The sequence below is a fragment of the Epinephelus fuscoguttatus genome, linkage group LG10 (genome assembly GCF_011397635.1).
Source record: "Epinephelus fuscoguttatus linkage group LG10, E.fuscoguttatus.final_Chr_v1".
NCBI classification, from domain to species: Eukaryota; Metazoa; Chordata; class Actinopteri; order Perciformes; family Serranidae; genus Epinephelus; species Epinephelus fuscoguttatus.
The window spans coordinates 12,091,609-12,104,744 of record NC_064761.1 but is presented as its reverse complement, the minus strand read 5'-3'; the positions used below and the strand labels follow the sequence as shown (position 1 = coordinate 12,104,744).

At 40.8% G+C, this 13,136-nt stretch overlaps 1 protein-coding gene across 8 annotated transcripts; it reads right to left on the bottom strand.

The window, feature by feature from the left end:
- Positions 1–917: 917 nt before the first annotated feature.
- fxr1 (FMR1 autosomal homolog 1) lies at positions 918–12,680 on the bottom strand. Of its 8 annotated transcripts, none has more exons than XM_049586894.1 (19): positions 12,526–12,680; positions 10,323–10,375; positions 10,109–10,202; positions 9,948–10,019; positions 9,482–9,630; positions 9,142–9,235; positions 8,806–8,922; positions 8,123–8,293; positions 7,804–7,882; positions 7,603–7,712; positions 7,343–7,438; positions 5,991–6,122; positions 5,593–5,827; positions 5,284–5,377; positions 5,040–5,161; positions 4,715–4,924; positions 4,371–4,448; positions 3,507–3,592; positions 918–2,834 (listed from the first exon to the last, which is right to left on the bottom strand). In XM_049586894.1, exons 1-19 carry the CDS (start codon positions 12,574–12,576, stop codon positions 2,670–2,672), a joined length of 2,208 nt encoding a protein of 735 aa, XP_049442851.1. In that variant the 5' UTR covers positions 12,577–12,680; the 3' UTR covers positions 918–2,669. The 8 variants fall into 8 exon arrangements, with proteins under 8 accessions (XP_049442851.1, XP_049442852.1, XP_049442853.1 ...); XM_049586895.1 differs by having other exon boundaries at positions 7,343–7,435; XM_049586896.1 differs by having other exon boundaries at positions 7,343–7,429.
- Between the last annotated feature and the right edge of the window lie 456 nt (positions 12,681–13,136).

Genomic DNA, 13,136 nt, shown 5'->3' with positions numbered 1-13,136 from the left:
ACAGGAACTTTTAACAATTGATTCACATTTAAACCATGCACTTATCCTCATATATACATTCAAAGAGTTTTTGTTCACTTTGAATTGTCAACGAAAACCCACCTGATTGAACTCAAACTCCTGATGTATGGACAGGAGGAACAACGTCACACAAAAAGTTATCCCACAAAGCCCAGTGTATATCAGTGCCATGGTAAGGGGTTTAATTTAGGGTGGGTTACACACACATCGTATAATATACTAGAGAGGTAAACAGTTCTCTGGCTGTCAAGCAGCAGCAGTTGGACGTTCCATTTGCACTCGCAGTGACTTAATATAGCTCTGACACTGTAAAAGAGCCAACAATTAAGAGTCGGGCTGATATCTAAGATAAAATTGTGCTGGATTGCATGCATGCATTGTTTGCCTATGAGTCCCTTGTGGTTAGACATGACATGCCACTATCAATTAAACTATAAGGAGAGGTAATTACCTAATGTATTTACATTTAATGGTTCTTAAAGAAAAAATGCTTACCATAATGAGTACCAAAAATGGGTTTAAAGTTGTAAAAATCTTCAGGAAGTGATCATTGGAGATTAATGACCTAACATAAGCCATGTGGAGGCTTGTGACATTTACACTTACGTGACACCAATCCTTCAATTTCTTAATTTTTAGCTTGATGAAGGTAAAATGTGTCGCAACGTAGCATTATAAATGAAGCATTGTGGTGCTACATAGATGCCTCGACCTACAAATCATAATCCAGGCATAAGGGAATATGCGTGTTTTGTACAGACCCCAGCAAATATCATATATATTTTTCCACAGTGACAAACAAATGCAATATGAATGCCATATGTTGGTTTTTTTTTTTGGCATATTGTGCAGCCACAACTTATGTTGTTTTACATTCCATAAGAGAGCCAGACAAGTGGGTTTGAGATCTACATGGAAGATCAAGTTTATTTAAGAACTAACTGCATACAAAACATATTGCACATCAACCAACCAGAATGATCCTTAAAAAAAAAAAAAGAAAAAAAAAACATACTGTAGTTGCCCCATCAAAAACGATTGGGATGTCACAACTCTCAGTAGTCCAAATTGTCATTTGTCTCAAAAGGAAACTCTAAGTAACTCATGTTTTAGTGTCGAGAAAAAGAAGAGCTTCTCTTGTTTTGCCCCTTTTTTTGTTTAAATACTGTACATTTTTTAAATAAATAAACCAAATAAATCTCCTTCCTCAGAGGAACAGTCGTGACCAGTTTCCAGCCAGCCAGTCTGTGGAAGAACCATGAAAATGACATCATTGTCACCTGGGCTTGGTTTTCCAGAAACATCTCCAACACCAGGGTACTCAAAACAAGACTTTTGCTATAGAGAGCATTTACAAGGGGATATCAATCTCCAAGATACTGCAAACCGGCTTCGAGTCTCTCCTGATTTAGCTGGATTTCTGGGAGGAAAGAGCACTCATTATCTCTGCTTGTCATATATCTGATGGAAGTGCCCGATGTTTAGCAATGAGATGTTTCCAGGAAACCCAGCACTGATGGCTACATCTCTGTCCAGCACTTAACAGTAAACAGGCCAGTTTCCAGACTCAACTACAATCAACTTTTTTAACAGAAAAAAGGCTATGTTTCAGTGCAAAGAAAACAACTCCTCTATTGTTTGTTTCTTTTCCAGACAACGCTGTAATAACATTTCTTGTATGACCAAAGTGGTTGCATATTGAAAAACAGAAAGCAGCTAATGTCAAACTCCTCAACAGATATATATATAAAGGATAACTGGACTCTTTTTTTCCCCACAAACATTAAGAATAGACACACCTGATTTTAAAAAGATATGCCTCTGAAATCCTTTCAGGGACTTTCAGTGTTTGCCTCCACCCGCCTACAGTGCCATAAGGGAATTTATAGCACAAGGAGACAGCTTGTGGTTCAACTGTGGCAGGCAAGGGTGACAGAGTAACACGGAAACAAGTGAAAAGATTTCAGATGGTGTGCAGAGCCAGGCAACAACATGTTGAATCTACTCTCAAGGCACAACAGATGATCACGTGTATGTCAAACATACTTGGGTTTCCAACAAACCTATCTGCACTGTGGTACTGCTCATGCAGAATATTTAATTTACAAACTACAGATGCACAAAACATCCTGAAAAATGTTGTGGAAGCATCTTTCTGAGCCCACCTGGTAAAAGGCAGACATGTTTCTGTTCTAAAATCCTGCTTTGATATTATTTGTACTGATAAAAAAAACAACTGCTGCATTGATACCATAGTATGGGTTTGAGTGGAATCCCTGTCTGCATTGTATACATACTGCATTCAGTCCGACCTCTCCCTGAGCTCTCAATGAAGAGCGGACTGAAATGTACAGTTACGTAGATGTCTGTAAGTTTGTGTGTGTTTGACTATCTTTGGCAAGCTCATACAGGAAGAACTATTGTAAAAAAAACTGTAGTAAAATGAATAGTTGGACAGAATGTGTGTGTAAAGGGGAGGTTGAGGTTCTGACCTCAGAAACCTTGCGCAGTGGAACAGGTTTCAAATACTTGCAAAGTAAAAAATAACAGTGCTTGTGTTTCATTTTAAAGGCTGCTCCAGAGACAGGGAGATTAAATTAGGCGCAGCCAAATCATTATTTGAAACCATTTCCTTTGCTTGGGTCTGACTAGGAGAGTCCATTAACAACAGGTTGCAGGTTAGAGTCCCCCTGGTAGGAGACTTTGGCGGGAGCTCCGGTGGCATCGCTGCCCTCGCTGGCGGCAACGTTGGAACCATTGGTGGTTACCGGGGCAGACGGTGGGCCGTCCTCTGCAATGGCATCCACCTGACCCTGGACAGAAATGTGGGACGGACAAATTATGCACTTCTGATGCATTCAAACAAATTCACAATGATGTAGCCAAGGAGAAATCATTTCATTAAGCGACTTCATAAAAGGTTAACTGTGATTCTGTCGATAATTTCTGCTGCATTCATGTGATGTCAGAATAATCAAAAAATTATTCCCTAATGAAAAAAATGTACGTGAATGCCCCCGTCAAATCGGAACCACAACTTGGAGTCAGCGAATATTTCGGTACACGATTTGCTGAGTCGATGTCCAATTATGCAGAAACATGGTGGACGAAAGTAAATGTGGGGTTGATAGAGTGTAACTTTTTTGTTAATTCAAGTATTGTTAGAACATTTTTTTTAATGGCATTAAACCTCACAGTAAGTCAAGTAAAGCAATATTTTAGTGGTTTTAGGGAATGTACTGTTGCAGCAAAGTCTGGGACAAAATCATTAATATAAAGCTTCAAACTGTTTCAGCTTACCTTGATAGCAAAATGAATTTCCACTGAGACATTAGTCTCAGCCAACCTATCACCCAGATGCTTCCACATTACAACTTAAAGCTCATGAACCCACCAAAGATGAAAGATTGCCTCTCTATTGGACAATGGGACCATCCATGGAGCACTTGAATGCACCTCTACTAACACATGATGTAGGTACTAACCACATCCTTGCTCTTCTTGGTTTCCTTGTTTGTGGTCATCTGTCTGCTCTGAGATTCAGCCCGGGATATGTAGTCAGCCACTGTCACTATACAGACAAGACGACAGAGAAAAGAACCCACTGGTCATGATATTGTTCTCAGAGGCCAAAATGCTCTCTCAGTGCTGTAAAGCAAAGCGAATCTACCCCAGACCTTTAGAGCCTATTTACACACACACACTGTAGTTTAGTAGTAAACATGGACAGTAGCAGAAGTTGCAAATGAGGAATGTGGAGAAAATAATTTTTCACATTTGCCCCATTGTTGGTCAATTGCTGTGGAAAGCAAGCACGTTTGACGGTTTTTAGAATGTTACAGTAGATCCTGTCAGGCAGTCTGAAAGGAGATTTCCAGCACTTTCAGACTCTCCAAACAGCACTACTTCTCGTAGGTTTAACTTGAGGCCACATATACACAACATCACAGAAAAGGAAGTTGGAGGTCAGGCCTACTATGACACATACAAAAAAAACAAACAAAAAAAAAAAACACAGGACTGCTGTTAACAGTTTTACAACATGTAAACAAACAAGCTGTAGCCTGACTGTTAGTGAAGAGGTAAAGAAAGTAGCGAAAGAAGATGCATTCAACCTGCACAGCAAACCGGTGTGGACGGTGAGTCAGCCAACCATGTCCAATATATTTAGCAAAAGCAACACTCAGTTACCACGTCATCAAAGAGGCCTGAACGATTTTAACACCTTTTTGGTTTAGTATGCTGTTGGTGTCACACGTAAAACAAAACCAGGCCTTGTGCGCAACCTTTTAGTCAAAGCATTAGGATCACTGTATGGGGAAGGGGATACTCGCAGTTGCTATGGTTACCTGGCTGCCTCTCCTCAGGCAGGCGGGCACGGCGACGGCGACTACGGTTACGTCGCTGAGGTTTAGCCTCTGAGTCATCTAAGGGTGTTAGGTCATCACAAAGAGAGGGATTTGGGGCTTAAATTGCCTTTCAACCAGAGACCTGTCTTTGAGCTGCACAGCTCAGACAGCTAAAAAAAGCACTGTTAACGCTAAGAAATGTATGACAGACTTTCTTACTAAGAGACTCTGCCAAAAATGAATGTACCCAGACAACACTGTTTTACATGTATGCACTGTTTGAGTTTGTGTGTGTATGAAGAAGTCTTGTCAGATAATCTTTCCAAATAAAGCGACCTCCTTACCGATTCCATTTTCACTCATTGAGGCATTGTCTGACTCGCTCATGCCATCCATCAGTGTGGTGTCCTCGTCTGTTCTACGCCGCCGGGATCTTCTGCGGCGATTTGCAGGCATGTTTGACTCGCTAGCATCTGTATCAGCTGTCTGGTCAGTCTCAGTGTTTGTCTCTGCAGCACCGTAGGCGTTGTTATCCTCATGGTACTGATGCCCTGCTGCAGAGTCAGATTTACAGAAAATAAGTTAGACCTTGAGTCTAACTACTGAATGACAAAACTTTTTATTGTGTGTGTGTATCCCACTCCCATATGCTCTATGAGGGGTTTTTACCAGAGCTGTTGCTGTATCCTCCTCTTCCTCCTCTTCCCCGTCCTCCAGGCCCCCCTCGGCCTCTGCCGGGTCCAGGCCTCCTGCGACCATCTCTTTGTGGTCGGGAGCCTCTCTCCCTCTCCCTGCAAATTCAGTAGTCAGTCAATCAATAAATAATATGTGCATGTTTGAAGCAATAACACAGCTTACACTAGAAAAAGCTTCAGACTTTGTGTGTCTTTATTAAATTTACAAATAGCCTCACCTGTCCTGGTCCTCTCCAGCAAGAGACCAGTCACTGAGCTCATCTCTGCGCTCTGAATCAGTCTCAGAGGCATTGGACTGCTCTGAGTTGGTGCCTGGAAGAATCAGGCAAACACAACAGAGAGGCAGCAACACAGAAAGGTAAGTGAAAATGTTTCTTTTTGTCCAGATATTTCAACTCTAGCACTATTTCTATAGCACTATATCTTGCACAAATGTACCATTAGTTTACAAATTTTAATACACCACTATCTGTCAGGAAATAAGTTGATTATCTTTGTTGACTATATGATTTTTGAAAGGTTCCTACCATATCCAGCGCTGTAGCCATGGCCTCTCCGCCCACGCCCTCGACCATTGTAGGAGCGACTGCCATGTAAAGAGGACGAGGAAGCATTGGCACTACCATCTGCGTTATACCCTCCTCCTCCTCCTCTTTCGCCTCTGTCGCCTCTGTCTCCTCTGTCCCCTGGGCGGTGACCCTGGGTGATCTGACGTAACTGTTCATCAATCTGCATCCTCTCCAGACGAAGCTGCTCGACCTCCTTGAGGGGAAAAAGAAATGGAAAATGGTAAGAAAAAAAGAAAATGAGACAAAAGGAAAAGCAAGAAACTGAAAACATTTGTGATTGCATTTTTTCTTTATGATTCTTTTTTTTTCTTCAAAAGCGTTATCGCCTGATATACATGCACAGTCATCATACACACATCTCCACCACATCCAGTGTGCCTTTTGTTGCATGTTCTGAATGTTGCTAGGCTGCTTCCCTGTGTAAAATCCAAAATCTGCCTCAGCTCTTCCTCTAGCTGCCGGCGCTCCACAAGAAGCTCCACCATGTCCTACACACACACACACACACACACACACACACACACACACACACACACACACACACCGTGCAAAACAAACACACACAAAGCACCAACACAGCACGAAACATGCATAAAACAGGACACACAAATACACATGCACAAATGCAAGACGTACACACAGTGAAATTCACACCGCAGAACAGCAAAGTGATTAGCTATGAAGATTTATCATAAATCTGTATGGCATTCACAATAACTGTAGACTGAAAATATCAAAATTATAATTATCAGGTATTCCCAGAGGTGGTAATAAACTGTGTGTCCAGCTGTCCAACCTCAAGTAAATGTCCAGCTGATTATTATCAAACTTCAAACTACCTTCGGCTCCTTCAACCCCGCTGCCTGTGTGGTGGATTTCTGTCCTCACACATTACCATCTAGCTGTGACTGATCGAGCTGTTAGCCTCAGAATGGAATAAATGTACAAAGACTAGTTTGATTCATTTACCAAAAACCTACAATGTGACCAATCAATCTATGTCATCTCATGAGCTGCGTCTGACAGATCCTGATGCTTTTCATGCGGTTTAATTTAGTGACTAGACTAGCTCAGAAAAATAAGTAGTCACCCATAAAATGTGTAGCTTCTGCTCCTATTTCACAAAGTTTCACAAATATTTTAATTCATAAAAATGTGCCACATCATTATGATGTTAGCAGAGGTAGTCTTTACACTCAAGTACTACTGTGTGGTGAACCTTGCTAATTCTTTTCATTTACTGCATAAAAACATATACTAAGTATTTTTTTTACATTTTTGCGTGATTCATGTTAAATAATTTATAATTACCATTTAGTTTTACATACTTCCCTATCAGGTATGGCTTTATGTGAGTACAAACTGAAATCAGTGTTACTGTTAAGCCTATAGCAAAGCTTATGACTATATTAGCACTTATCACTATATGCTATATGCATGGCCACATGCTGGTGGCCAAAAAAGTGCCAGTTAGACCTTATGTATGAAAATGATTCCAACATGCGTCCATGGTGCCACCTCATGCTGCCAACTGAATGAAACACTGGTTGGCCAGGAGATGCATTAAGAGGCAGCCTGAAATGGCTGTAAATTGAAGCTGTGGCAAAAACATACACAAACTTCCATCAAAACAAGCCCTTTCCATATTCAGCACACACACATACACACACACATATATATATATATGAAGATCCTTAAGTATCCTTACATTGAGGTAAGAGATGTGGTACTCCAGCAAGACCTGAACGTTGCCAATACTTTCCTTAGTACCAACAAAGGTGAATGGGACCATTCCCTGTGTCAACAAAACAGGAAAAAACACAGCGCACATGTTAGTATGGGACTGACTTAAGTAAATGATAAGTGTCTACATTATTTGTCTAGATAAAACAAAACTGGTGAACCTTATCAATGCTCTATGAGCTAGCTTTATCAGTGGCAGTAAAGACGTGGCAGTAGCAGGCTTACTTCTTGTCGGGGCTGCTTGTTGTCATTGTCTCCTTCTATCCTGACCCTCACCACACCTGACTTGTCCACAATCTCCTGGATGACCTTACCGTTCTTACCAATCACTTTGCCTGGGAACAGAGAGACACAGATATTGTAATGAACATCAGATGAGTTTGGGGTACTTTCAGGCTCATGCAGTAAATGGGTGTGCCTACATACCAACAAGGTTTCTGGGCACCTGAACAGAATCCTCCACAAACTCCAGGTAGTTCCTCGCCTTTTTCACTGCCTCCGCTGTCTGAAAGACAACTCAGGGTTACTTTATCTGGCATACATTCAACTAACACAAATGCACAGTCAACAGTAAGCATCTGTTTGTTCTACGTCCTACATACTTGTTTCGGTTTAAACACACGTTCAAATATGTCCACACTGTTACTCTCAACGTTTACTGTTGTAAGGCCTTGTATTCATTTGGTCCTTTTTTAACATTGAAACACTCGTGTCTCCACCAACACCCAGGCACACAGCACCCTACCTCTCCATAAATCCTGAAAGTGCCAGTCTCTTCATCCAGGTCGATGGCAGAGACACCTGGAACTTTTCGTGCTTGCTGGATGTTGCTGCCATGGCTGCCGATGGCCAGGCCCATCAGATCCGTTCTCACTGTGAACTCCTCCTGGAAGGACGACACCAGCTGCCTGGAGCTCTGCACACACACACGAGTAACGTTTGATTTGTTTCTAGTTCATCTTTTATTAAGTGAATCTTTTGCTTTTAATCAAGTCGCAATCATTGAACCTAAGTTTTCTAGCCAAAACAGACAAAACAAAAGTTTGTTTTCTATCCACAACAAAGCCAATTTAGCCAATCAGAATGCTCTTTACTAACAGTTCCCTTTTATTTGAAGTCTATGCATTAAACCACATACCTGCAGAGAGTATTTTTGGGAAAACATTAATTTAAATAATATTTAAATGTCACCAGTACTCCAAAACATTTGATTGCCACAGCCTAGTTTTGAGTGAAACCATAAGTGCCCCTAAAAAAGTTTAACTTCATACGGTATGATCATATGGTTACTAACTGCCCCTCCTGTTGCCATGTTGACCAACTACCTTTCAAATGATCATGTTATGGTTACCAATTATTCCCTTAATGCGTACTAAGCTGCCTTCATGACCTTCAGACTGAGCCACAGTGTTCTTTTTACCAACTGACCTCCAGGTGTTTTGTGGCCTCGTGGTTTCGTGACATTAACAGCAGCTTGGTCCTGATGCTGCGCAGGTGCATGTCACTCAGCAAAGACACACGCTTCACTGTTGCCTCATTGGTGGACTACACAGATACAAACACACACATACACACAGAAAATAAAAGAAAGCATTATAACATACATTGACCTGCTCCCTTCTTGATGACGACTAGAAAGAAAGGAATAGGTGACTCATCCCCTGTACAAACATGGGCAGGACAAAGTCGCGACATATCATGTAGTGGTGTAGATGCTATAATAAATATCCAAATGTCACCACAGGAGTACAGCAAGGCACTTACCACAATCAATAGCTGGCTGGTCTCAGGGCAGTATGAGATGCGACAGGCTCCAACAGCTTTCTTAAAGTCCTTATGGGCGTTCTCATTCTGGCACCTGTAATATAAAAAAAATTTATTACTTTAAACTTCCAACACCCTGATGAAAACAAATGGTTAACCCCTATATCTGACATACAGCTGACAGGGGACTGGGAGAGAAATGCAAAGTACAGACCATATAACAAATAAAATAAACAATCTTTAATCTTCAACAATCATTAATTATGAAGATAACAGGCACTGAATTAATTTTAAGATTTGTCCCTCCCTACTATTGTAAGTGTGAAACTGCTGTACATACGCTTCTTGTAGATCCTGAGGAACAGAGACAGTGCACTTGTGAAAGGTGTTCTTGGTGATGGCCTTGTTGGGGTTGACTGGCCGCAGACGCTCAAAGGTCACTATCTCATTGTAGGTAGCGTCGCAGGCTGCATACTCTATCACATAGAACTGAAAAGACAGACAGGGTCAGTGTGTAAAATAAAATTTACAAACACCAACGTTACTGAGTTCAGTTGATTAACTTATAGTAATACTGAATATGATGACTCGCAATCATTGTGAACTGATTTTCAGGACCACAAAAGCAGTATTTTAGCCACATTAGCATTCTTTACTCAGCACTCTACTAGTTATAAGTTATAAATATATATTTATGGCCGCTATATTGGTCAATTTTAATGAATGTATACTTTGTTGGATATCTTTTTTATGCAAATTCTAAGCATACAGTGTAGACACTTGTCTTGATAAGGAAAAGTACTCACCGTTCCCTTCATCATGCGGACTTTAGCCAGCCACCAACCACAAGGCTCCTGTTCATTGGCTCTGGAGAGGATCTGACAGGAGATTAAGAACGAAACAGGGTGAGGGATACAGAAGTAAACAATGAAACAAAAAGAGAAGAACATATGGGCGCCCTCCTCACCTCCACCTCATCCCCCTCTCCCATCTCTTTCTTGCCATCAGCAGGCGGTGGCAACCTGACGTCACTGAAGGGCACCTGGCGCTCTGGCTGCCAACTGAAAACAAGATTCAAGATCATTTCTTACCTTGCTAATAGTGTTCTATATGTGTCTTAAAAATTAAAACTTGACATGTTTTATAAAAACAGCTGGAATACAGGAGAAAGGGAGACTCACTTGTTCTCAAAGGCAATGGTGAGAGAGTCATCGTGGATATCTTTGACAACGCCCTGCAGGACAGACAAGGGTAAGCACATTACAACATGACAACTGACTAAAATAAGGGCCACCCATTTAATTTACAATAACTGTGCAGGATACAGAAAGAGTTGACTATCATTCTTCAAGCAACCTTTCCATTGTGATGGATATAAAAATATTAAGAGGCATGCATTACATGGTTTTAATTTAAGTATTGAATACTGCAATGTTAAGTGCACATTAAAACCTAGATTTGGCAGCATATAATCTGACTTGTTAATCAATAACTGTGACTTAATAACCAATAGTGGTCTTGGCCCAGGCGGACATAAGCTCCCAAATACAACTTCCCCCAGCAAGTTCTGCTGATTATTGAGAGAAACAGAGACATGTTTTCCTGGAGTTTCATGTCATTTTTCAAGGCTTTTGGGAATCAAACACAAAACTGCATTCAACTCAAATGCTTTTGGTTGTCAGTAAGAGTCTCAGCAGCTTAAAATCTGGGCAAATAAAACTGTAAGTGCCATGTGTCATGACTAGAGACCAATAAGAGGAAGTGGTATTTTTTTATTTATTTGAAACAAGGTTTTAAATGCCAATAATTTGTCACAAAGTGACATTAACAGCATTTCCAATGCAAGTGCAAAGGAAATTGTGAGTAGGACTGAGATGACTCACTTTTTTAGTATTCAATTAATTTTTTCAAGACAATTTGCCAAATAGTCTCTAGTTGTAGCTTCTCATACATGAGGATTTGTCATTATTATTTGCCATGTTTGATGGTTTTGGACTAACAGAGTCAGACGACACATACAGCTGGAATGATCTGAGCAACTGTAACGGCCGTATTATAGTATTTTATAGAATTAAAACAGAATCAAGTAAATCATCTTGAAATTGAAAAACTAGTACAAAAATACACTACCATTAGATGCATCTCTAGTTGAATGTATACATTTGTGCCAGTGTCTTTTGCACATCATAAATATACATCAAGACTAGCTGTAAAAAAGCTTATTGACTGACCATACACAAACACAGAACTGCATATTTCCTAGGTATTCAGGAGCTGAAAAATGTGAAATTAAAACCCCCTGCTCATCTTGTTTGATTATAGTGTCAATTACATTATATTTTTAAACCAGAAACATAGAACTGTAAAGCCATGAAATTTAAGAGTTCAAGATTCAGCCTGGGCAGCTGACCAGCAAGCATTTGGGCAAAATGAGTCATGAAACCAGGGCTGGGTCGTCGGGTACACAGAGAAAACACACTGAGGACAGTATCAAATAGTAGCACAGGAGTCATGTGAGGAATTGAGGTGAGGCCAGAAAGGAAAATGAAAGAAGGAAATGAGTCCATGTAGCAGAGGAGACGAGAGAAGGAAAGAAGGAGACACATAGAAGAAGAGATCGGAGGAAAAGAGAGGGGACTGTTGCAGACAGCAGGTCTAGAAATAGCTTTTAAGTCTACGGTATCAGTGACCCTCTCCTGGCATGCCAGCTGGTCAGGATTGACAAGGAACAGCTGGCTCACACATACAAAAAATAGTTTCTGCGTGATGAAGTATCAAATAATAGACAGCCGCTGAGTAAATGCAGTTTAACCAGAGCTCGAAAACACTATCATTAACTCGCCACGATGCCTCCTAAACATCACATACTTCAATATGATACATAACCAACAGCACTAATAACAGTCAAACTACTCTAATAACCGAATAAAACATACACGGTTTCAATCGGCAGCACATATTTCACAGCTTAGTGTCTAACCACAATTTAACGATACTTGAGCCTCATCTTTTGACGTCAACAGTTAGGCAACTAGCAAGTTAGCTAACTTTAAGCTCCAAGAAGCTACAACCGGACGCCAAGCACTTTTAATAAAAGCATTTATCGGTTATATATTCAAGTAATAAGGCATGCCATATTGCTTCCTTCACTCTGGGTGTAAAGAAAGGTCGCTAAATAGTGACAGTAGACGAAGACTAGCGAGCGATGTCATAGCTTAGCCAGCTAATTTTGGCTAGCACTGCTAGTACAAGCTAATGGCAGGCAGCTAAGGGCTTCAGAGCACGTCGGATATAGTTGCTCTGGTCCGTAAGACTTCAGCTCAAATACTGTATCGTGTAAGGTGGCTAAATTGTTTCATGCTGAACTGATAAGCCGGTATTTACCTTGTAATAAGCCCCGTTGGAGCCACGGACCTCCACCGCCAGTTCTTCCATATTGGACACGCAAAGGATGTTGGGACGACAGGTGCTCCTTGAAGCATCAGGGGAGACGCTTGAAGGCTGGAGAGGTAGCTGCTCCAGGGCAGTGCTATGTTTAGTGTTCACTGTTGTACGAATATAACTCACTGAAAAAGGCTTGAATGTGTTTCCTTGCGCCGGTAATTCAGCAAACTAAAGCCTCGTCTGACATATATATCTCCCTGATGTATTTTGGTTGTCGTGGCCCTTTAAGAGAGTGTAGTAGGGGCTGTGATCACATGTAACTAGGTAGCCTACGTTTACTCAAGTACTGCACATGAGTACAACTTTGAGGTACTTGTACTGTACTTGAGTATTTCAATTTCATGCTACTTTAAAGTACTATAATCCACTACATTTTAGAAAACAATATTGTACTTCTCACTCCCCTACATTTATTTGGCAACCTTAGTTACAAGTTGCTTTGCAGATTCAGATTGTTAATACAAAATATAAACTAATAAATGATGATGTGTTATTATGGGTTATGCTGCATGGCAGTATATCAAGTGTATGAAAAGTTAGCTCCACGTTTA

Bases quoted from the DNA above. Each gene is read 5' to 3' on its own strand.
- fxr1 (XM_049586894.1), bottom strand. From the start codon at position 12,576: ATGGAAGAACTGGCGGTGGAGGTCCGTGGCTCCAACGGGGCTTATTAC. The intron at 7,439-7,602 runs GTAAGCCTGCTA...TTTCCTGTTTTG, and splicing joins ACAAGCAGCCCCGACAAGAA to TTGACACAGGGAATGGTCCC. The intron at 4,925-5,039 runs GTAAAAACCCCT...CTGACTCTGCAG, and splicing joins AGGATACAGCAACAGCTCTG to CAGGGCATCAGTACCATGAG.